Source organism: Rhinoraja longicauda, chromosome 29, assembly GCF_053455715.1.
Source record: "Rhinoraja longicauda isolate Sanriku21f chromosome 29, sRhiLon1.1, whole genome shotgun sequence".
NCBI classification, from domain to species: domain Eukaryota; kingdom Metazoa; phylum Chordata; class Chondrichthyes; order Rajiformes; family Arhynchobatidae; genus Rhinoraja; species Rhinoraja longicauda.
This window is the reverse complement of record NC_135981.1, coordinates 29336951-29361573: the sequence shown is the minus strand read 5'-3', so window position 1 is coordinate 29361573 and position 24623 is coordinate 29336951. Positions and strand designations below refer to the sequence as shown.

At 48.6% G+C, this 24623-nt stretch overlaps 2 protein-coding genes across 2 annotated transcripts; both read left to right on the top strand.

Annotated features, from left to right (window-relative positions):
• The first annotated feature begins 2546 nt into the window (after positions 1–2546).
• Positions 2547–8014, top strand: LOC144607756 (interferon a3-like). Its single transcript, XM_078424802.1, has 4 exons — positions 2547–2567; positions 3561–3650; positions 6769–7008; positions 7111–8014. Exons 1-4 carry the CDS (start codon positions 2547–2549, stop codon positions 7207–7209), a joined length of 450 nt encoding a protein of 149 aa, XP_078280928.1. The 3' UTR covers positions 7210–8014.
• Positions 8015–18904: 10890 nt separating this feature from the next.
• Positions 18905–23291, top strand: LOC144607794 (interferon alpha-1-like). Its single transcript, XM_078424877.1, has 4 exons — positions 18905–18997; positions 19974–20063; positions 22851–23090; positions 23193–23291. Exons 1-4 carry the CDS (start codon positions 18977–18979, stop codon positions 23289–23291), a joined length of 450 nt encoding a protein of 149 aa, XP_078281003.1. The 5' UTR covers positions 18905–18976.
• Positions 23292–24623: the final 1332 nt, after the last annotated feature.

The following is a 24623-nucleotide window of genomic DNA, read 5'->3' as shown; positions in this document are numbered from 1 at the left end:
AAAATATTATCCATTGCTTATCTCTCAAAAACAATAAATTAACAAAGATACTGAACTCTATTCACATATGTTTAAAATATATATATCACAGAAAATATTAATAAATTATGGTCAATAGATATTCTGACCAGTGAGACAATAAGCTGATAATCATTACTTTGGGTGTGGTGGGAGCTGCTTTACGTACTCGTCGTCCACCCTGGGTAGTTCTACGGAACTGGCAAAATTTGCACCAAAACGTCAACTACGTAGTCTGAAGCACCAATTGCCACTTTTGATTGTTGTAGTTGACATACAAAAGAAAGATTACTTTGTGTGAAGGATGAAGTTAAGCATAATGGTAGAGCAAACCCACTACGTGAGAGGGCTTAGTGTAGGCAGGTGCACTTCCAATCCGCAGTCTCATTGCAGCAGTGATACATGGAGGACAATTTTTTATAAAAAGGGGCAAAAAGCTACAATTCTAAAGTTCAAACCGTTTCCACAAAAGCAAACTGGATGGACATTGTAACAGCTCATATAGCTGAGATCATTCAATATGAAATGCCACCAGTTCACTTCAAAGTAGGAAGTGAAATAGTATCGACCATAACAGAGACATGCTACAGCAAGGCATTGAGAATGGTCAGCTGACCACAGAGCACCTTATCCAGTCATGGAACTCTGCATTGCAGCAGCTGCCAGTCATTGAAAGAGAATTGTTCACCTGATTCACATTTCATCACAGGATAATGATACAAAAATAAATATCAATAAATTAAAACATCACATAAATTCAGAGAATAAGCCAAATGTTCTTTGTTCTCCATCTCTCGCAAGATGAAATACACACCAGTATCAGAAAATAATGTATAGTAAAGTCAGCAAATGCTGAAACTCCATATTCTGACAACAGCAGAAGGTGTTCTTTAAATTAATAGACATCAATTTTAGTCTTTAAAAATCTTCAGTGTTCCTTGCTGATTGTTGCCATGATGAGAAGGAGCTGTTGTAAATGTGCCCTGGTCTCAGCGTAGGTTATTTCCCAGGCACAGTCACTGAATCCCTGAAAAGGGAAAAAGTCAAGTAAATGTATTAGATAATGAAGAGGTTGGAATTGTCTGCAAATTCTGTTGGTAATTACAAAGTGTCATGTGTGGCAGCTCACCTTCTGTTTCAGAAACGTTGTCAGATCCTTAAAATATTTAAGAATTGTGGCATTTTTCTTTGCCCTGGACCCTGTGCTTGCTTTCCTGACACAGACTTCCAGCTCTCTCAGCTGCCAATCCAAGAGAAGTGTGAATTCAGCGTATCCAACAAATCATCCTCCAACATTTCCGACACCTCCAATGGGACCCCACTACTGGCCACATCTTCCCATCCCCTCCCCTTTCTGAGTTCCACAGAGACCGTTCCCTCCGTAACTCCCTGGTCCACTCGTCCCTTCCTACCCAAACCATCCCATCCCCAGGCAGTTTTCCCTGCAACCCGCAGGAGATGCAACACCTGTCCCTTTGCCTCCCCCCACCAATCCAACCATGGACCCAAACAGTCTTTCCAGGTGAGGCAGAGGTTCACCTGCACCTCCTCCAACCTCATCTATTGTATCCGCTGCTATAGATGTCAACTTCTTTACATCGGCAAAACCAAACGCAGGCTCAGCGATCGTTTCGCTCAACACCTTCGCTCAGTCCACCTTAACCAACCTGATCTCCCGGTGGCTGGGCACTTCAACTCCCCCTCCCATTCCCAGTCTGACCTTTCTGTCATGGTCCTCCTCCATTGCCATAGTGAGGCCCACCGGAAATTGGAGGAACAGCACCTCATATTTCGCCTGGGCAGTTGGCAGTCCAGCGGTATGAACATTGACTTCCAACTTTAGATAGTTCCTCTGTCCCTCTCTTCCACTCCTCCTTCCCAGATCTCCCTCTATCTTCCTGTCCCCACCTATATCCTTCCTTTGTCCCGCCCCCTGACATCAGTCTGGAGGCATCGACCCGAAACGTCACTTATCTCTGCTCTCCTGACCTGCTGAGTTACTCCAACATTTTGTAATACTGAAGATCGACACAATAAGCTGCAGCAACTCAGCGGGACAGGCAGCATCTTTGGAGGGAAGTGGTGACGTTTCAGGTCGAGACCCTAAACATGAACACAGGCAGAAATACACAACAACAAGCGGTACAGTTGCTGCCTTACAGTGCGATCAAATCGGCTGTCTACCAGTTGGTCCAGTTTCCCTTCAGCCTCTCAGCGGGACCCGAGCGGTTCACACACACGCCCACTCCCGGATGTGACGAGCCCGTCTCTTTCCCCGGGACACTTTCGCTTTGGCTGAAGTCGCGGCGCGGCCGCTTCCTCCGGGCAGACGGAACCGGAGACTTCCCGCGGCGGCGAGAAGAGAGGAAAGGGATCGGGACCGACTTCACACTCGGTCTGATGTAAAGAACAGAGAGGCCAGAAGCACTTTCCCTCGGAGAGCAGAGTGTGGGTCAGGTGTATCGGCGCTGAGAGAGTCGCCACCAACCAAGCGGCCGTGAGCCGGCTCTCCGCACTGTCCCCGTGAGATGTGGCTTCACCGCAGTTGGGTGAGTGGAGGGGCGGCTTTAACACAATCTCTGTCCGTGGCTCCGAGGGTGAGCGCTGAAAGGCGCAGTGTTACTATAACCCGGATAAAATGCAGCCCCCAGCAATGCACAGACACAGTCACGTCCCCCTCCCCACCCCATCCCCTGCCCAGACTGAACCTCCCCCACAACACCTGCGACCCCCTGATGTGAACCTGCGAAACTCTGAGCCGCAGCGCCGCTTGTTCTCTCCCATCGCGGATTTCCCCGTCGCTGCTGCGGGACTCTCCCACTTTCACATTCCTTACTTCAGAACGGAGACCGCTCTCTCCCGACACCTTCCAAATATCCAGCGCAATCATTTTACTTTTCAAACATCACCTATTTTCGGATTGTATGATATTAAAGCGGGCAGCATGGCAGAGACAGCTCACAGAATCCACAGACATCGGTCTCGGCAGCACAGGCGGCCGCTCCAGGATCACAAGCCGCTGCATTTCCATATCCAGAGTTTCAGTCAGCGATCAGGGACCGTTTTCGGAGCTTATTCTGGTCTCGGATCGGTCCTTTACTCAGCGTGGGTTGAAGATGGCTTTGGGCAGTTTCTGCAGAGTTTGCATTGTGTGGGTGTTGTTGACCGGGACCCTGAGCCTGGGCTGTGAGAGGCTGCAGTTACTGCAAGTTCTCAACACGGATACTCTGGGCAAACTGAATGAAATGGTGAGTTGTTCCCGCTCCCAGTGACCGATCCGACACTCTCCGGGCTGTTTGTTGTTAAAATGTCAGTGATTACACGGAGTCTGTTCTCCAGTATTTCTCTGTCTGGGGTTGTTTATATTCTACACTCTGGATCTTCCCCTTCGCTCCACCTACTCGACATGTTTGACTTGATTGCATTTATTTACAGTATTTCTGATTAGAATGGATAGCATAGAAAACAAAGTTAATGACTGTAGCTCGGTACACGTGCCAATATAAATCTAACCCGAGTAACGATGACATCTTGTGTCTCAGGGTGGCCACCTCTCCCGACAGAGTGGGACTGAGCGACGGTCGTTGGAAACCAAACCCTTGGAGCTGGTGAAACTTTCCATGGGGGTTCATGTGAGTAAACTCGGCATTTTACATCTATGTGGTTCATTCCAGTTGCTTCGGTTAAACGTTTTAACGGATCCCATCTGATCCTTTGCCAGAGATTGTGGCGTTAGTATTCAACTACTTCTGATCATGTCATCTGTTCTGCGGCCTTGTTCAACCGCCTGTGGTTCCTGTTGTGCACTCTCCCAACCCTCTCTCCCGGTTTCACCTTATCTAGTTCATTCGTCCATCTATTGAGTTTATTTCAGTTAATCTCCTGGAAATCCTCTCAGAGTCACAACAATACAGTGTGGAAACAGGCCCTTCGGCCCAACTTGTCCACACTGGCCAACATGTCCCAGCTATCCTATCCAAATGATTCAAAACCTGTCCTAACCATGTACATGTCTAAGTGTTTCTTAAACGTTGGGTTAGTCCCAGTCTCAACTACCTCCTCTGGCAGCTTGTTGCATACACCCACCTCCCTTTGTGTGAAAAGTTTACCCGTTAGATTCACATTAAATCTTTTCCACTTCATTTTAAACCTATGTCCTCTGGTCCTCAATTCACCTACTCTGGGCAAGATACTCTGTGCTTTCACCCGATCTATTCCTGTGATGATTTTATACACGTCTATAAGATCACCTCTCATCCTCCTGCACTCCAGGGAATAGAGTCTCAGCCCACTCAATCTCTCCCGATGGTTCAGACCCTCTAGTCCTGGCAACATTCTCGTAAATCTTCTCTGTCCCCTTTCTAGCTTGACAACATCTTTCCTATAAAATGGTGCCAGAACGGAACACAAGACTCTAAATGCAGTTTCACCACCCTCTTATACAACTGCAACATGACCTCCCAACTTCTATACTTAATTCTCTGACTGATGAAGGCCAATGTGCCACAAGCCTTTGTGACCACCTTCTCTTCCTGCGACTTGACCTTCGAGGAACCATGCACCTGCACTCCTAGATCCATTGCTCTACAACACTCCCCAGAGCCCTGCCTTTCACTTTGTAGGTCATGCCCATATTAGACATCCCAAAATGCAACACCTCACATTTCTATGTATTCGATCAATCATTCCTCAGCCCACCTGGCCAATCGATCAAGAACCTGCTGCAATTTTTTCACAACTATCTTCACTATCCCCTCCTCTGAAATCATCTCACAAGCTGTGTCCAGCATAGGCGATGAAACCTTGACACCACTCTACCCTCCAAATGATTGAGTGCAATGAGCAATTGTGAGGTTCACCTCTGGTTTGGTTAAATCCTTACATCACCCAGCAAGTCCATTGGGTTCATGGAGGAGAGGGCACAGGGGACCCAATAGAAGTGTACAACATTATCATATCATATCATATCATATATATACAGCCGGAAACAGGCCTTTTCGGCCCTCCAAGTTCGTGCCGCCCAGCGATCCACGTACATTAACGCTATCCTACACTAGGGACAATTTTTACATTTACCCAGCCAATTAACCTACATACCTCTACGTCTTTGGAGTGTGGGAGCAAACCGAAGATCTCGGAGAAAACCCACGCAGGTCACGGGGAGAACGTACAAACTCCTTACAGTGCAGCACCCGTCGTCAGGATCGAACCTGAGTCTCCGGCGCTGCATTCGCTGTAAAGCAGCAACTCTACCGCTGCGCTACCGTGCCGCCCATATGCCGCCCATTATGATACATATGGATAGGGTGGACTACAGTAAACATTTCCCCATAAAAGAGGTACCACTAACCAGAGGTCTTGCTTTATTGTGAGAACTAAATGCTTGGATGGGATAGAGGGAAAAAATATTTTCCATCCAGTGTGTAGTTGGATGTTGGGCTCACTGACTGAGAGGGTACTTGAGGCAGAAATTCTAACAACATTTAGGAGGTATCGAGACCACTTCCTTTCTTGAATCCAAGTGGTCTAAGTATTGAACCTCCACAGAATTGAAGGATCTGATGTTCATATGAATAAATCCTTCATGTGAGATGAGAGCAGGGAGGGATGATGGGTCTATTTGAGTCACCGTGTTGCACTTTGATTGTTTGACCAGATGATTTGCCTCCATTCAATTTGGAGTGGAAAATGCCTGTGCTGATTTTTAAAAAAAGCAATGGCGAATGCCGAACAGCTATCCCAAGGTGTAGATATAATGAACCTTTAGACAAATAGCAAGAATTCTCCTCCCACGCTCAATATCTTTATTTATGCCTACCACCTGTCTGTTCCTGGGCCTGCATGCGTTTAGATAATTGTTTCCTCTTCACCATCTATAAATGACAATTCACATCTCTTTATCACCACAGCTTGACATTCTCCGGCTTCAGGAGAACAGCCACATCTTCTCTCGCATCTCTGTAACTAAGGTCCTTCACCATTCATACCAGCCATATAAACCGATTCACATTCTACCACAGTCCATGATACTCAGTCCTGCGCCTGAGGCCAAACTAATTGTTAAATCTTCCAAACTCCACCCCTTCCTCTCTTACCTCTGGCCTTTGTTCCATCCATCGGCCTATCAAAACCCCCACTCGCCTATGCTAATCTATTACATGACATGCTTTGGCCCAGCCTCTGCCCTTTTTAGCTTTCTTCTCCCCAACCCCTACAGTCTGACAATGTGTCTTGACATAAAATGTTACCTATCCATTTTCTCCAGAGATGCTGCCTGACCCACTGAGTTACTCAAGCATATTGTGTCCTTTTGATAAATGCACATGCACTGTTCAAAAATATATATGCAATTTCGCTTGGCCCTAACCTTCTTTCATTTGTGAAAGGTTAGCAGACCTCCAGTTGAACATAGAACGTACAGCACAAGAACAGGCCCTTCTGCGCACTGTGTCTGTGCCAAACCTGATGCCAAGACCATCACTTATCTACCTGCCAATACCTCGTATGCCCCCAATCCCTGTATATCCATGTGCCGATCCAATAGTTGTATTAAAAACTGCCTCACAGATCTCCTTTAAACTGTCCCTCTCACATTAAAGCCATGCCCTCTAGTACTTACGCATTGATTGTTTGAAACTATACCTGATTACCAGATACCTTGTCCTACTAAGACTCTTAAGCATTCTATTCTAGCTTTAAAACCTACTGGATCCAGGATCTGTCTAATGTCACCATGTGTGTTTTGCACAGGCTCAGGACAGGATCGCGATTGTCCATCAAACACTGCATCACCTCCGCAGGATCTACAGCATGAACCTGAGCTCAGTAACGTGGGTCCAGGCCACAGTGGAACACTTCACACTTCTCTTGGATCGGCAGCTGAGAGAGCTGGAAGTCTGTGTCATGAAAGCAAGGACAGGGTCCAGGGCAAGGAAAAATGCCACAATTCTTAAATATTTTAAGGATCTGACAAAGTTTCTGAAACAGAAGGTGAGCTGCCACACATGACACTTTGTAATTACCAACAAAATTTGGAGACAATTCCAACCTCTTCATTATCTGATAAATTTACTTGACTTTTTCCCATTTTAGGGATTCAGTGACTGTGCCTGGGAAATAACCTACGCTGAGACCAGGGCACATTTACAACAGCTCCTTCTCATCATGGCAACAATCAGCAAGGAACACTGAAGATTTTTAAAGACTAAAATTGATGTCTATTAATTTAAAGAACACCTTCTGCTGTTGTCAGAATATGGAGTTTCAGCATTTGCAGACTTTACTATACATTATTTTCTGATACTGATGTGAATTTCATCTTGCGAGAGATGGAAAACAAAGAACATTTGGCGTATTCTCTGTATTTAAGTGTTATTTTCATTTATTGATATTTATTTTTGTATCATTATCCTGTGAAGAAATGTGAATCAGGTAAACAATTCTCTTTCAATGACTGGCAGCTGCTGCAATGCAGAGTTCCATGACTGGATAAGGTGCTCTGTGGTCAGCTGATCATTCTCAATGCCTTACTGTAGCATGTCTCTGTTATGGTCGATACTATTTCACTTCCTACTCTGAAGTGAACTGGTGGCATTTCATATTGAATGATCTGAGCTATATGAGCTGTTACAAGGTCCGTCCAGTTTGCTTTTGTGGAAACGGTTTGAACTTTAGCTTTTTGCCCCTTTTTATAAAAAATTGTCCTCCATGTATCACTGCTGCAATGAGATTGTGCATTGGAAGTGCACCCGCCTACACTAAGCCCTCTCACGTGGTGGGTTTGCTCTACCATTATGCTTAACTTCATCCTTCACCCAAAGTAATCTTTCTTTTGTATGTCAACTACAACAATCAAAAGTGGCATTTGGTGCTTCAGACTACCGTAGTTGACGCTTTGGTGCAAATTTTGCCAGTTCCGTAGAACTACCCAGGGTGGACGATGAGGACATAAAGCAGCTCCCACCCCACCCAAAGTAATGATTATCAGCTTGTTGTCTCACTGGTCAGAATATATATAGACAATAATTTATTAATATTCTCTGTAATATATATATTTTAAACATATGTGAATAGTTCAATATCTTTGTTAATTTATTGTTTTTGAGAGATAAGCAATGGATAATATTTTTTTATAAATTAAAATAACTTTTAATTGAGATGTGATTCTAAAGTGCTTTTGGTATTGGACATATTTTTAGCATTATATTTGTTTATGCCGATCTTTCTGCTGAATGGAAATTCTCTAGATTTTAGGCACGTCCTCCACTATACGTACTCCTTCCTCTGTAATCTCAGGTGCACAGAAAAAGCAAGTGCATTCATAGTGAAGTGAATTGCCTCTGATTCTTTGATTTCATTCAAATTCTGAACAAGAATGAAGAATGTTTGTGCCTGAAGTGAACATACAACATAGGCAGAAAAACACCAAGTGCTGGAGTAACTCAACAGGCCAGGCAGCATCTCCAGAGAACATGGATAGGCAACATTTCTGGAAGTGCAAGATAAGCAGATAAAGACAAAGGACATAACGTAAAGCCAGAGGAATTAAAATAGGTAGAAGGAGACGAGACAGTGGCAGAAAGGGGAGGTAGGCATTTGGTTTGCCAGTTACTGTAGTTAACTGTAGTATTGGAGAATTCAATGTTCATACCATTAGGCTGTAATCTACCCAAGCAGAATACGAGGCCTGATCCTACAGTTTAAGTGTGGCCTCACTGGCAATGGAGGTGGCCCAGGAGAGGAAGCTCAGTCTGCGAATGGGAAGAGGATTTGAAGTTACCTGCAACCGAGAGGTCCAGCATGCCTAATCAGACTCTTGGGTACAGGAGGACACATAGAAAACACCAAATGCTGTAGATGAGGTTAGAGCTGGTGCACGTGTACCTTGGTCTCACCTGCATGGACTGCCCATGTGCATGGATGGATGTGAGGGAGGAGATAAGGGGCAGGTATTACGTATCCTGCAGTTGCTGGGGAAAGTATGTGGGATGGGGGTGGGAAGGAAGGAGTGAGCAAAGGAGTTGTAGACGGAGTGGTTTATGTCCAAGGTGACAAGGGGAAAGGATGGAAGATGTGAATGGTGGTGGGTTCACTTGAAATTTGCAGAAATTTCAGAGAATGATTTGTTGAATGCAAAAGCCCATGGTGTGAAATGTAAGAACTAGGGGAACTTTATCCTTGTTCCTTCTTGGAATAGAACAGAATCATGGGACACAATGGAGACATGAGTGAGGGATCCATCTGTGACAGCAGGGGGCAAACAATTTTACTAAAGGAGGAGGAAATCTTGGATGGCTTAAATTGGAAAATAACTTGGTGGGAAATGTGGAAGAGATGGAGACATTGAGATGAGGGAATAGAATACTTGCAACATGAAGGGTGGGAGGAGGTGGCACCAGAAACATTCAGAACCAATGCATTGGGAGTTGGTGGGTTTGTAATAAATGCCTGTCAATAATCTGTCCCCTGTGATGGCGACAGAGAGATGAAGAAAGTGTAGAGATGTGTTGGAGATAGTCCACGTGAATATGAGTGCAGGGTGAAAGTTAGTGGTAAAGTTAATTAAATCAGCAAGTTTTTCAAGAGTGCAGGGGCAGCCTCGATGTAGCAAAGAACGAGCTGGGGGATGGTACCACTGTACTTTCAAAAAAGGACTGTTCCCCCTCACATGTATCCATCTATCATATCCCGGCCCTATCTCTTTTCCAATTTTCTTCTCCATTCAACATTCCATCTGAAGAAGGGCCCTGACCAAAAAAATCATCTGTCCATATCCTCCATAGATGCTGCCCGTCGTGCTGAGTTACTCCAGGAATTTGCGTCATTTTTATTCAATCAACGTCGCCATTCCCTAGTATCTACATGTTACTATATTGTTCACAAGTTCACAAGTTATAGAAACATAGAAAATAAGGAGCAGGACATTCGGGCCTTCGAGCCAGCACCGCCATTCATTGTGATCATGGCTGATCGTCCACAATCAATAACCCGTGCCCGCATTTTCCCCATGATATAGGAGTAAAATAAGGCCATTCGGCCTGTTGACTCTACTCTGCCATTCAATCTTGGCTGACCTATGGCTCCTAAACCCACTTTGCTGACCTCTCCCCATGATCCTTCACATCCATTCTTATCAAGAATTTGTCTAGCTGTTCCTTAGATATATCCACTTTGGCCTCCACAGCCCTCTGTGGCAATGAGCTCCACATACTAATTATCCTGTGACTATAGAAGTTCCTCCTCACCTCCTTTCCAAAAGAGCGCCCTTTAATTCTGAGGCTATGACCTCTGGTCTTAGACTCTCCCACCAGTGGAAACATCCTTTTCACATCCACTCAATTTATGCCTTTCATTATTCTGCAAGTTTCAATGAGGTCCCTCCTTAACCTTCTAAATTCCAGCGAGTAGAGTCCCAGTGCTGTCAAATGCTCATCATATACTAACCCACTCATTCCTGAAATCATTCTTGTAAACCTCCTCTATACCTTCTCCAGACCCAGCACATCCTTCCTCAGATATGGGGCCTGTATTTGCCCACAGTACTCCAAAGGCGGCCTTAACAGCACCTTATAACATTACATCTCTGTTCTTGTATTCCAGTTCTCTTGATATGAATGCCATTGAACTTGCCTTCCTTACTAGCGACTTGCAAATGAACATTTTGGGAGACCTGCACTCCCAAGTCCCTTTGCACCTCCGATTTCAGGATTTTCTCTCCACTTAGAAAATAATCTACGTCTTTATTCTAAGATGTATAAGACAATAACTGCAGATGCTGGTACAAATCGAAGATATTTATTCACAAAATGCTGGAGTAACTGAGCAGGTCAGGCAGCATCTCAGGAGAGAAGGAATGGGTGACATTTCGGGTCGAGACCCTTCTTCAGACTGATGTCAGGGGGTGGGACAAAGGAAGGATATAGGTGGAGACAGGAAGATAGAGGGAGATCTGGGAAGGAGGAGGGGAGAGGGACAGAGGAACTATCTAAAGTTGGAGAAGTCGATATTCATACCACTGGCCTGCAAGCTGCCCAGGCGAAATATGAGGTGCTGTTCCTCCAATTTCTGGTGGGCTTCACTATGGCACTGGAGGAGGCCCATGACAGAAAGGTAAGACTGGGAATGGGAGGGGGAGTTCAAGTGCTCGGCCACCAGTAGACCAGTTTGGCCAATGCGGACCGAGCGCAGGTGTTGAGCGAATCGCAGGTGTTGCGAGTGGGGGGAGGGGGAGCAAGAGCGGAGCTGCGGGATGTAGAAGAGACCCTAGTGAGAGCCTCATCTAGAATGGAAGAGGGGAAGCCCCGTTTCCTGAAGAATGAGGACATCTCTGACGCCCTAGTGTGAAACACCTCATCCCGGGCGCAGATGCGGCGTAGACGGAGGAATTGGGAGTAGGGGATAGACTTTTTGCAGGGCACCGGGTGGGAAGAAGTGTAGTACAGATAGCTGTTCTCCTTTGACTCCTCCCACTTCCTCCAAACCAGAGGCGTAGCTATGGCCACTCTTATACTTGTTTACTTAGGCTTGTATACACTGGAATTTAGAAGGATGAGATGAGATCTTATCGAAACGTATAAGATTATTAAGGGGTTGGCCACGTTAGAGGCAGGAAACATGTTCCCAATGTTGGGGGAGTCCAGAACAAGGGGCCACAATTTAAGAATAAGGGGTAGGCCATATTGAATTGAGATGAGGAAAAACCTTTTCAGTCAGAGTTGTGAATCTGTGGAATTCTCTGCCTCAGAAGGCAGTGGAGGCCAATTCTCTGAATGCATTCAAGAGAGAGCTGGATAGAGCTCTTAAGGATAGCGGAGTCAGGGGGTATGGGGAGAAGGCAGGAACAGGGTACTGATTGAGAATGATCAGCCATGATCACATTGAATGGCAGTGCTGGCTCGAAGGGCCGAATGGCCTCCTCCTGCATCTATTGTCTATTGTCTTATGGGCCCTTGCTACGCCTGCCTCTTTGTCGGGTACATCGAACAATCCCTGTTCCGAGGGGAAAAACCGGCTCCATTCCCAAACTCTATCTCCGCTACATCGACGACTGCATTGGTGCTACTTCTTGTACCCATGCAGAACTCACTAACTTCATACACTTCACTTCCAATTTCCATCCTGCCCTTAAATATACCTGGACTATCTCCGACATCTCCCTCCCGTTTCTGGACCTCACCATCTCCATCGCAGGAGATAGACTAGTGACGGACATTTACTATAAACCCACAGCCTCGCACAGCTATCTGGACTACACTTCTTCCCACCCGATCCACTGCAAAAAGTCTATTCCCTACTCCCAATTCCTCCATCTATGCCGCATCTGCGCCCGGGATGAGGTGTTTCACACTCGGGCGTCAGAGATGTCCTCATTCTTCAGGAAACGGGGCTTCCCCTCTTCAATTATAGATGAAGCTCTCACTAGGGTCTCTTCTACATCCCGCAGCTCCGCTCTTACTCCTCCTCCCCCCACTCTCAACAAGGACAGAATCCCCCTCGTTCTCACCTTCCACCCCACCAGCCAGCGGATCCAACAAATCATCCGCCAATAATTCTGTCACCTACAATGGGACCCCACCACTGGCCATATCTTCCCATCCCCTCCCCTCTCTGCGTTCCGCAGAGACCGTTCCCTCCGTAACTCCCTGGTCCACTCATCCCTTCCTACCCAAACCACCCCATTCCCGGGCACTTTCCCTTGCAACCGCACGAGATGCAACACCTGTCCCTCTACCTCCCCCCTCAACTCCATCCAAGGACCCAAACAGTCTTTCCAGGTGAGACAGAGGTTCACCTGCAACGCCTCCAACCTCATTTATTGCATCCGCTGCTCTAGATGTCAACTTATTTACATCGGCGAAACCAAGTGCAGGCTCGGCGATCGCTTCGCTCAACACCTGCTCAACACCGCATTGGCCAAACTGGTCTCACGGTGGCCGAGCACTTCAACTCCCCCTCCCATTCCCAGTCTGACCTTTCTGTCATGGGCCTACTCCAGTGCCATAGTGAGGCCCACCGTGGAGGAACAGCACCTCATATTTCGCCGGGGCAGCTTGCAGCCCAGTGGTATGAACATCTTTCTCCAACTTTAGATAGTTCCTCTGTCCCTCTTTCCCCTCCTCCTTCCCAGATCTCCCTCTATCTTCCTGTCTCCACCTATATCCTTCCTTTGTCCCGCCCCCCTGACATCAGTCTGAAGAAGGGACTCGACCCGAAACGTCACCCATTTCTTCTCTCCTGAGATGCTGCCTGACCTGTTGAGTTACTCAAGCATTTTGTGAATAAATACGTCTTTATTCTAATTACCAAAATGCATGATTCCAAAATTTGCTATGCAGAATTATTATGCCACTTCTCTGCCCACTCCCCTAACCTGTTCAAGTCCTTCAGCAGAGATTCCTTGCTTCCTATACACTTCCTGCCCCTCCACCTTCCTTAGCATCATCTGCAAACTTGGCCTCAATGCCTTCAATCCCCTATCCAAATTATTATTATACAATGTGAAAACAAGCGGCCCCAGCACCGACCCTTGCGGAACTCCACTATTCACGGGCAGCCAACCTGAAGAAGCGCCTCTGTAAATTGTCCCGAGTGTGCAGGGAATGGATGAGAAAGTGGGAGAACAGAAAAGTACCGTGAGCGAGTGATCGTTTGTCAGCGTGGATTCGGTGGCCGACGGGCCTGTTTCGATGCTCTGTGTCTGAACTAAACTAAGGTAGACAAAAATGCAGCAGTAACTCAGAGGGTCGGGCAGCATCTCTGGAGAGAAGGAATGGGTCGTTTCGGGTCGAGGACATACTTTTGAACTGAACTAAACGAGTTGTGCTCCTGCAAGGTTAGATTTAACCGAATGACGGTAAAACCAAAGATACTAGTCTCTTAGTAGTATCTTTGGGTAAAACATATGTTTTCACAATATTTCAGTGCTGTGGCGAGTCTGGAAGCGGATGTGTGTTGCAGACGGAGGTTATTGCATGGGCAAACCTCCGTGACAATCGCAACACTCAAAACTGTAGACAACCAACAAAACGTCTTCATCAGACGGAGTTCAATACTAGACTGCTTGTCCCTCCCGCGCTGGCACGCCCCGTGACATCGCTAGCCAATCCAAGGGTTTGAACTCTCCCAGCCAATCCCTATGTCCCTACATGACCCCCCCCAGAACCCTCGGTACGGTACCGAACGGGCATCCGGACCGCCCGACCTGAACGAGTACGGAGAGGGGAGGCCGGTACCCCCGGCGACGAAGGAGGCGGGGAGGGCCCTGCAGGTGGAGGCGATGGGGGCGCAGCTGGAGGGGGAGGCAGGGAGGGCCCTGCAGGAGGAGGCGATGGGGGCGCAGCTGGAGGGGGCAGAGGAAACACGACCGGGGGCAGCGGAGGCCCGAGCGGTGGGAGAAGAGGCGCAGCTGGGAAACCAGGTGGACCGGCCAGAGGGCGACCCCGGTGAGGAGGTTGACCCACCAGAACGGGACGGTCCTGGTCCAAGTGGGCAGGTTTAAGCCGGGAGACAGAGACAAGCTCCTGTCGGGTGCCCACTTTCAAAGTGAAGGTGACCGACCCTCTTTTCAGCACCTGGAATGGGCCCTGGTAGACCGGCTGCAGAGGGGGGCGATGGGAATCCCACCGGAGGAAAACGAACTCGCAGTCATGCAAGTCCGCCGGTACGTGCGCTGCGGTACTCCCGTGACGGGAGGCCGGGACTGGGGCCAGGGAACCTACCCGGGCCCGGAGAGAAGCCAAAACTGACGGCACGGAAGGCGGCAGGGCGGAGGATGGAGGAAAAATGTCACCCGGCACCCGCAGGGGCGAGCCATAGACGAGTTCCGCCGAGGAAGTACCCAGATCGGACTTAAGGGCCGTGCGAATGCCGAGGAGGACCTAAGGCAGCTGGTCAGCCCAGTCAGGGCAGGTCAGGCGGGCGCAGAGGGACGCCTTCAGCTGTCGGTGGAAGCATTCTACCATCCCGTTAGCCTGGGGATGATAGGCGGTAGTCTGCTGCAAGCGAGACCCATACAGCTGCGAAAGCGCGACCCACAGGGACGAGGTGAACTGGGCGCCCCGGTCGGTAGTGATGATGGCCGGGACGCCAAAATGGGCAACCCAATGTAACGCCAGGGCCCGTGCACAGGAGGCCGCCGATGTGTCCGAAAACAGAAAAGCCTCCGGCCAACGAGTAAAACGGTCGACCACCGTCAGGAGATGAGTGTAGCCCCTAGAGGAAGGCAATAGACCAATCAAATCCACGTGAATGTGGAAAAAACGGACGGGTGGAACCACGAAATGCTGCAACGGAGGCTGGACGTGGCGGTGGACCTTGGAGGTCTGGCACGGGACACAGGCGCGGGCCCAGGTGGCCACCTGCTTCCGCAGGCCGTGCCAGACAAATCGGGCGGCCACCATAGCCGAGGTCGCCCGAATGGACGGGTGTGCCAGGCCATGAATGGCCTCAAAAACCTTACGCCGCAGGGCGGTCGGTACAACAGGGCAGGGGCGGGGAAGGGAAACGTCACACCAAAGTGTGGTACCTGTGGGGCCGCACGCCACCTGGGCCAACCGCAACCCTGAGGCGGTGGAGGCCTACGCTGAGGCAATGTCTTCCAGGCGCTGAGCCTCCGCTAGCTCCCGAAAATCCACCTCAGCCCCCACCGCAGCAACAGAGGAACTGGCCGGCCGGGACAGGGCGTCAGCAACGGCGTAAAGCCTACCCGCGATGTGGCGAACATCCGTGGTGAACTCCGAAATGATGGTGAGGTGCCGTTGCTGGCGGGCCGACCACGGATCAGAAACCTTAGAAAAAGCAAACGTGAGGGGCTTGTGATCCGTATAGGCAACAAAAGAGTGGCCCTCCAAAAAATAGCGAAAATGACGAACAGCTAAATAGAGGGCCAGGAGCTCCCTGTCGAAGGCACTGTAGTTCAGCTCAGGTTGAGTAAGCTGCCGGCTGAAAAATGCCAGAGGCTGCCAGTGTGGGTATGGGGAGAAGGCAGGAACGGGGTACTGATTGAGAGTGATCAGCCATGATCGCATTGAATGGCGGTGCTGGCTCGAAGGGCTGAATGGCCTACTCCTGCACCTATTGTCCATTGTCTATTGACCATTGACCTGTTACTCTAAGACCCCACCCACTGCCGCGTCTGAGGCATCCACCGTCAGGGCTGTGGGGGCAGAGGAGCGGGGGTGCACGAGCATGGTGGCGTTGGTGAGGGCCAGCTTGACCGCATCAAAGGCCGCCTCGGCAGCTGTGGACCAGACCAACTCAGCGGGATTACCCGCGAGGCATTGAAAAAGGGGGCGCATGATCCGAGCTGCCGCAGGCACGAACCGGTGATAAAAATTCACCATGCCCACGAATTCCTGCAAGCCCTTGATGGTGGTAGGGCGGGGAAAAGAGCTGACAGCGTCCACCTTAGCGGGCAAGGGAGTGGCACCGGCCGGTGTGACCCGGTGACCCAGGAAATCCACCGAGGACAGGCCGAACTGGCATTTGGACGGGTGGAGGATCAGGCCGTGGTCCTGCAGCCTCTGGAACACAGTGCGAAGGTGGACCAGGTGCTCTGGGACCGAACGACTAGCAACCAGGATGTCGTCGAGATAAATAAACACAAAAGACAATCCGCGACCCACATGATCCATGAGACGTTGGAATGCCTGAGCCGCGTTTTTGAGACCAAACGGCATGCGTAACCACTCAAATAAACCAAACGGAGTAATCGTAGCCGTCTTGGGAATGTCCGGTGGGTGGACGGGGATTTGATGATATCCCCGCACCAAATCGATCTTCGAAAAAACGGTAGCGCCCTCGAGGCTGGCTGAGAAGTCCTGTATGTGAGGGATCGGATAGCGGGCAGCCGTGGTGGCAGCGTTAAGACGCCGGTAATCCCCACATGGTCTCCACCCCCCAGATGCTTTGGAGACCATATGCACGGGCTGTCTGAAGGACGAACAATCCCCAGCCATTCCAAATTCAGGAACTCCTCCCGAGCCATGGCCAGCTTGTCGGGAGGCAGGCGCCGAGCCCAGGCGAATACAGGCGACCCCTCGGTAGGGATGAAGTGGACGACACCGTGCTTAGCGGAAGGGGCATCGAACCGCTGTATGAGGAACTCCGGGAAGTCGGCGAGGACCGCAGCTAACTGATCGGGAGCCGTGGTGATGGCCCGGATCAACGGGTAGGGTGGCAGGTGGAGGAGTAGCAGGCTCCACGCTGCTAGCCGAGGGTTGCAGGCCCTTCCCGCGGACGTCTGCGACAAAAACAAAAAAGCTCAGAGGAAATCGGCGCCCAGGATGGCCTGGCCCACGTCGGCAACGATGAAATCCCAATGGTAGGTCTCGGACCCGAAGGACAGGGACATGGCCCTCTTGCTGTAGGTGCGGATGGGACTGCCGTTGACCGCAATGAGGGACGGACCTTTCCTACCTGCTCGAACTTCACAGCCGTAGGGAGGCACGATGCTAACGACAGCTTCCGTATCGACCTGGAAAACGGTGCCAGTACCTCGATCCGTGATGTAGAGGCGGCGATTGCGGCCGATCGAGACTGCCTCTATATTCGATCGGCCGAGGCATTTCCCGAAAAGGTACACGGGGCTCTGCAATTTCGGGCTTCACCGCCCCACCGCTTGTGGAAAAAACACCAGCCACGCCTGTGCGGCTCTGTTGCGTGGGCCCGCTGCAAAATGGCGGGCGCTGCAGCTCCGTCTTGGCGGGCTTTTTGAAAAATAGCAGCCGATGCGCCGCCATCTTGGCCGCGCGGCCGGTCGCTCCTAGGCCTTGAAACCCGATTTACCGAGTCATCTCCAGTCGAGTCCTCCGTTACGAGCGCGTCAGCCTTCTCCGCGAACGCCACCGGGTCTTCGAAGGAGACGTCCGCCAAAACTAACCTGACGTCCCGGAGCAATTTCTCCCGGAATGCCGCTTCGAACATCATGCAGGGTTGGTGCTCACCGATCAAGGTTAACATTTCGGTCATCAGGACAGACGGTAGCCGATCCCCTAGCTCCTGTAAATGCAGGAGCTTCAGAGCCCGCTGGTTTTGGCTAAAACCAAAAGTCCTCAGCAGGAGCTTTTTGAGCCCCTCGTATTTCTCGGGTTGGGGGGGGGGGGGCTGGTCAGGTACCGTCCCACCCGCGCGGCCACCTCGGGCTGTAGGCCGCTTACCAAGTGGTAGAACTTCTCTTGGTCCTCCGGAACTTTCTTGAGGTGAAACTGGGCCTCTGCTTGCACGAACCACAGGTGCGGTTGGTGGGCCCAGAACGGGGGGGGGGGGGGGGGGGGGGGGGGGGGGCAGGTGAACGCCGACCGCGTTCGGCTGCCCACTGCTCGCTCCTTCTTGCGACATGTTCTTGTGGTCGTTGATCACGTCGGGGTCACCAATGTGGCGAGTCTGGAAGCGGATGTGTGTTGCAGACGGAGTTTATTGCATGGGCAAATCTCCGTGACAATCGCAACACTCAAAACTGTAGACAACCAACAAAACGTCTTCATCAGACAGAGTTCAATACTAGACTGCTTGTCCCTCCCGCGCTGGCGCACCCCGTGACATCGCTAGGCAATCCGAGGGTTCGAACTCTCCCAGCCAATCCCTATGTCTCTACAGTGCAATAATAATCCAATACCAGGTGATCCAGTTTCCCTTCAGCCTCTCAGCGGGACCCGAGCGGTTCACACACACGCCCACTCTCGGATGTGACGAGCCCGTCTCTTTCCCCGGGACACTTTCGCTTTGGCTGAAGTCGCGGCGCGGCCGCTTCCCCCCGGGCAGACCGATCCGGAGACTTCCCGCGGCGGCGAGAAGAGAGGAAAGGGATCGGGACCGACTTCACACTCGGTCTGATGTAAAGAACAGAGAGGCGAGAAGCACTTTCCCTCGGAGAGCAGAGTGTGGGTCAGGTGTATCGGCGCTGCGAGAGTCGCCAACAACCAAGCGGCCGTGAGCCGGCTCTCCGCACTGTCCCCGTGAGATGTGGCTTCACCGCAGTTGGGTGAGTGGAGGGGCGGCTTTAACACAATCTCTGTCCGTGGCTCCGAGGGTGAGCGCTGAAAGGCGCAGTGTTACTATAACCCGGATAAAATGCAGCCCCCAGCAATGCACAGACACAGTCACGTCCCCCTCCCCACCCCATCCCCTGCCCAGACTGAACCTCCCCCACAACACCTGTGACCCCCTGATGTGAACCTGCGAAGCTCTGAGCCGCAGCGCCGCTTGTTCTCTCCCATCGCGGATTTCCCCGTCGCTGCTGCGGGACTCTCCCACTTTCACATTCTTTACATCACAACGGAGACCGCTCTCTCCCAACACCTTCCAAATTTCCAGCGCAATCATTTTACTTTTCAAACATCACCTATTTTCGGATTGTATGATATTAAAGCGGGCAGCATGGCAGAGACAGCTCACAGAATCCACAGACATCGGTCTCGGCAGCACAGTCGGCCGCTCCAGGATCACAAGCCGCTACATTTCCATATCCAGAGTTTCAGTCAGCGATCAGGGACCGTTTTCGGAGCTGATTCTGGTCTCGGATCGGTGCTTTACTCAGTGTGGGTTGAAGATGGCTTTGGGCAGTGTCTGCAGAGTTTGCATTGTGTGGGTGTTGTTGTCCGGGACCCTGAGCCTGGGCTGTGAGAGGCTGCAGTTACTGCAAGTTCTCAACACGGATACTCTGGGCAAACTGAATGAAATGGTGAGTTGTTCCCGCTCCCAGTGACCGATCCGACACTCTCCGGGCTGTTTGTTGTTAAAGTGTCTGTTCTCCAGTATTTGTCTGTCTGGGGTTGTTTATATTCTACACTCTGGATCTTCCCCTTCGCTCCACCTACTCGACATGTTTGACTTGATTGCATTTATTTACAGTATTTCTGATTAGAATGGATAACATGCAAAACAAAGTTAATGACTGTAGCTCGGTACACGTGCCAATATAAACCTAACCCGAGTAACGTTGACATCTTGTGTCTCAGGTTGGCCACCTCTCCCGACAGTGTGGGACTGAGCGACGGTCGTTGGAAACCAAACCCTTGGAGCTGGTGAAACTTTCCATGGGGGTTCATGTGAGTAAACTCGGCATTTTACATCTATGTGGTTCATTCCAGTTGCTTCGGTTAAACGTTTTAACGAATCCCATCTGATCCTTTGCCAGAGAATGTGACGTCTGTATTCAACTACTTCTGATCATGTCATCTGTTCTGCGGCCTTGTTCAACTGCCTGTGGTCCCTGCAGTGCGCTCCCACCCAATCTCTCCCGGTTTCACCTTATCTAGTTCATTCGTCCATCTATTGAGTTTATTTCAGTTAACCTCCTGGAAATCCTCTCACAGAGTCACAGCAATAGAGTGCGGAAACAGGCCCTTCGGCCCAACTTGTCCACACTGGCCAACATGTCCCAGCTATCCTATCCAAATGATTCAAACCTGTCCTTACCATGTACATGTATAAGTGTTTCTTAAACGTTGGGTTAGTCCCAGTCTCAACTACCTCCTCTGGCAGCTTGTTACATACACCCACCTCCCTTTGTGTGAAAAGTTTACCCGTTAGATTCACATTAAATCTTTTCCACTTCATTTTAAACCTATGTCCTCTGGTCCTCAATTCACCTACTCTGGGCAAGATACTCTGTGCTTTCACCCGATCTATTCCTGTGATGATTTTATACACGTCTATAAGATCACCTCTCATCCTCCTGCACTCCAGGGAATAGAGTCTCAGCCTACTCAATCTCTCCCGATGGTTCAGACCCTCTAGTCCTGGCAACATTCTCTTAAATCTTCTCTGTGCCCTTTCTAACTTGACAACATCTTTCCTATAAAATGGTGCCAGAACGGAACACAAGACTCTAAATGCAGTTTCACCACCCTCTTATACAACTGCAACATGACCTCCCAACTTCTATACTTAATTCTCTGACTGATGAAGGCCAATGTTCCAAAAGCCTTTGTGACCACCTTCTCTTCCTGCGACTTGACCTTCGAGGAACCATTCACCTGCACTCCTAGATCTGTCTGCTCTACAACACTCCCCAGAGCCCTGCCTTTCACTGTGTAGGTCCTGCCCATATTAGACATCACAAAATGCAACACCTCACATTTTTATGTATTCGATCAATCATTCCTCAGCCCACCTGGCCAATCGATCAAGAACCTGCTGCAATTTTTTCACAACTATCTTCACTATCCCCTCCTCTTAAATCATCTCACAAGATGTGTCCAGCATAGGCGATGAAACCTTGACACCACTCTACCCTCCAAATGATTGAGTGCAATGAGCAATTGTGAGGTTCACCTCTGGTTTGGTTAAATCCTTACATCACCCAGCAAGTCGATTGGGTTCATGGAGGAGAGGGCACAGGGGACCCAATAGAAGTGTACAACATTATGATCCATATGGATAGGGTAGACTACAGTAAACATTTCCCCATAAAAGAGGTACCACTAACCAGAGGTCTTGCTTTATTGTGAGAACTAAATGCTTGGATGGGATAGAGGGAAAAAATATTTTCCATCCAGTGTGTAGTTGGATGTTGGGCTCACTGACTGAGAGGGTCCTTGAGGCAGAAATTCTAACAGCATTTAGGAGGTATCGAGACCACTTCCTTTCTTGAATCCAAGTGGTCTAAATATTGAACCTCCAAAGAATTGAAGGATCTGATGTTCATATGAATAAATCCTTCATGTGAGATGAGAGCAGGGAGGGATGATGGGTCTATTTGAGTGACCGTGTTGCACTTTGATTGTTTGACCAGATGATTTCCCTCCATTCAAGTTTGGTGAGGAAAATGCCTGTGCTGATTTTAAAAAAAAGTAATGGCGAATGCCGAACAGCTATCCCAAGGTGTAGATATAATGAACCTTCAGACAAATTGCAAGACTTCTCCTCCCACGCTCAATATCTTTATTTATGCCTACCACCTATATGTCTGTTCCTGGCCCTGCATGTGTTTATATAAATGTTTCCTCTTCACCATCCTTTTAATGACAATGCACATCTCTTTATCACCGCAGCTTGACATTCTCCGGCTTGAGGAGAACAGGCACATCTTCCCTCGCCTCTCTGTAATGAAGGTCCTTCACCATACATACCAGTCATATAAACCGATTCACATTCTACCACAGTCCATGATACTCAGTCCTGCGCCTGAGGCCAAACTAATTGTTAAATCTTCCAAACTCCACCCCTTTCTCTCTTACCTCTAGCCTTTGTTCCATCCATCGGCCTATCAAAACCCCCACTCGCCCATGCTAATCTATTACATGACATGCTTTGGCCCAGCCTCTGCCCTTTTTAGCTTTCTTCTCCCCAACCCCTACAATCAGTCTGACAAAGTGTCTTGACATAAAATGTTACCCATCCATTTTCTCCAGAGATGCTGCCTGACCCACTGAGTTACTCACTGTGTCCTTTTGATAAATACACATGCACTGTTCAAAAATATATATGTAATTTCACTTGGCTCTAACCTTCTTTCATTTGTGAAAGGTTAGCAGACCTCCAGTTGAACATAGAACGTACAGCACAAGAACAGGCCCTTCTGCGCAATGTGTCTGTGCCAAACCTGATGCCAAGACCATCACTTATCTACCTGCCAATACCTCGTATCCCCCCCAATCCCTGTGTATCCATGTGCCGATCCAATAGTTGTATTAAAAACTGCCTCACAGATCTCCTTTAAACTGTCCCTCTCACATTAAAGCCATGCCCTCTAGTACTTACGCATTGATTGTTTGAAACTATACCTGATTACCTGATACCTTGCCCTACTAAGACTCATAAGCATTCTATTCTAGCTTTAAAACCTACTGGATCCAGGATCTGTCTAATGTCACCGTGTGTGTTTTGCACAGGCCCAGGACAGGATCGCGATTGTCCATCAAACACTGCATCACCTCCGCAGGATCTACAGCATGAAGCTGAGCTCAGTAACGTGGGTCCAGGCCACAGTGGAACACTTCACACTTCTCTTGGATCGGCAGCTGAGAGAGCTGGAAGTCTGTGTCATGAAAGCAAGGACAGGGTCCAGGGCAAGGAAAAATGCCACAATTCTTAAATATTTTAAGGATCTGACAATGTTTCTGAAACAGAAGGTGAGCTGCCACACATGACACTTTGTAATTACCAACAGAATTTGCAGACAATTCCAACCTCTTCATTATCTAATAAATTTACTTGACTTTTTCCCTTTTCAGGGATTCAGTGACTGTGCCTGGGAAATAACCTACGCTGAGACCAGGGCACATTTACAACAGCTCCTTCTCATCATGGCAACAATCAGCAGGGAACACTGAAGATTTTTAAAGACTAAAATTGATGTCTATTAATTTAAAGAACACCTTCTGCTGTTGTCAGAATATGGAGTTTGAGCATTTGCTGACTTTACTATACATTATTTTCTGATACTAATGTGAATTTCATCTTGCGAGAGATGGAGAACAAAGAACATTTGGCTTATTCTCTGTATTTAAGTGTTATTTTAATTTATTGATATTTATTTTTGTATCATTATCCTGTGATGAAATGTGAATCAGGTGAACAATTCTCTTTCAAAGACTGGCAGCTGCTGCAATGCAGAGTTCCATGATGGATAAGGTGCTCTGTGGTCAGCTGACCATTCTCAATGCCTTGCTGTAGCAAGTCTCTGTTATGGTCGATACTATTTCATTTCCTACTCTGAAGTGAACTGGTCGCAATTCATATTGAATGATCGCAGCTATATGAGCTGTTACAAGGTCCGTCCAGTTTGCTTTTGTGGAAACGGTTTGAACTTTAGAATTGTAGCTTTTTGCCCCTTTTTATAAAAAATTGTCCTCCATGTATCACTGCTGCAATGAGATTGTGCATTGGAAGTGCACCCGCCTACACTAAGCCCTCTCACGTGGTGGGTTTGCTCTACCATTATGCTTAACTTCATCCTTCATCCAAAGTAGTCTTTCTTTTGTATGTCAACTACAACAATCAAAAGTGGCAATTTGTGCTTCAGACTACCGTAGTTGACGCTTTGGTGCAAATGTTGCCAGTTCCGTAGAACTACCCAGGGTGGACGACGAGGACGTAAAGCAGCTCCCACCCCACCCAAAGTAATGATTATCAGCTTGTTGTCTCACTGGTCAGAATATATATTGAACATAATTTATTAATATTTTCTGTGATGTATATATTTTAAACATATGTGAATAGAGTTCAATATCTTTGTTAATTTATTGTTTTTGAGAAATAAGCAATGGATAATATTTTTTCATAAATAAAAAAAACTTTAAATTGAGATGTGATTCTAAAATGCTTTTGGTATTGGACATATTTTTAGCATTATATTTGTTTATGCCAAAGTTTCTGCTGAATGGAAATTCTCTAGATTTTAGGCACCTCCTCCACTATACGTACTCCTTCCTCTGTAATCTCAGGTGCACAGAAAAAGCAAGTGCATTCATAGTGAAGTGAATTGCCTCTGATCCTTTGATTGCATTCAAATTCTGAACAAGAATGAAGAATGTTTGTGCCTGAAGTGAACATACAACATAGGCAGAAAAACACCAAGTGCTGGAGTAACTCAACAGGTCAGGCAGCATCTCCAGAGAACATGGATAGGCGACATTTCTGGAAGTGCAAGATAAGGCGATAAT

Bases quoted from the DNA above. Each gene is read 5' to 3' on its own strand.
- LOC144607794 (XM_078424877.1), top strand. From the start codon at position 18,977: ATGTGGCTTCACCGCAGTTGG. The intron at 18,998-19,973 runs GTGAGTGGAGGG...CTTGTGTCTCAG, and splicing joins TGTGGCTTCACCGCAGTTGG to GTTGGCCACCTCTCCCGACA. The intron at 23,091-23,192 runs GTGAGCTGCCAC...TTCCCTTTTCAG, and splicing joins CAATGTTTCTGAAACAGAAG to GGATTCAGTGACTGTGCCTG.
- LOC144607756 (XM_078424802.1), top strand. From the start codon at position 2,547: ATGTGGCTTCACCGCAGTTGG. The intron at 2,568-3,560 runs GTGAGTGGAGGG...CTTGTGTCTCAG, and splicing joins TGTGGCTTCACCGCAGTTGG to GGTGGCCACCTCTCCCGACA. The intron at 7,009-7,110 runs GTGAGCTGCCAC...TTCCCATTTTAG, and splicing joins CAAAGTTTCTGAAACAGAAG to GGATTCAGTGACTGTGCCTG.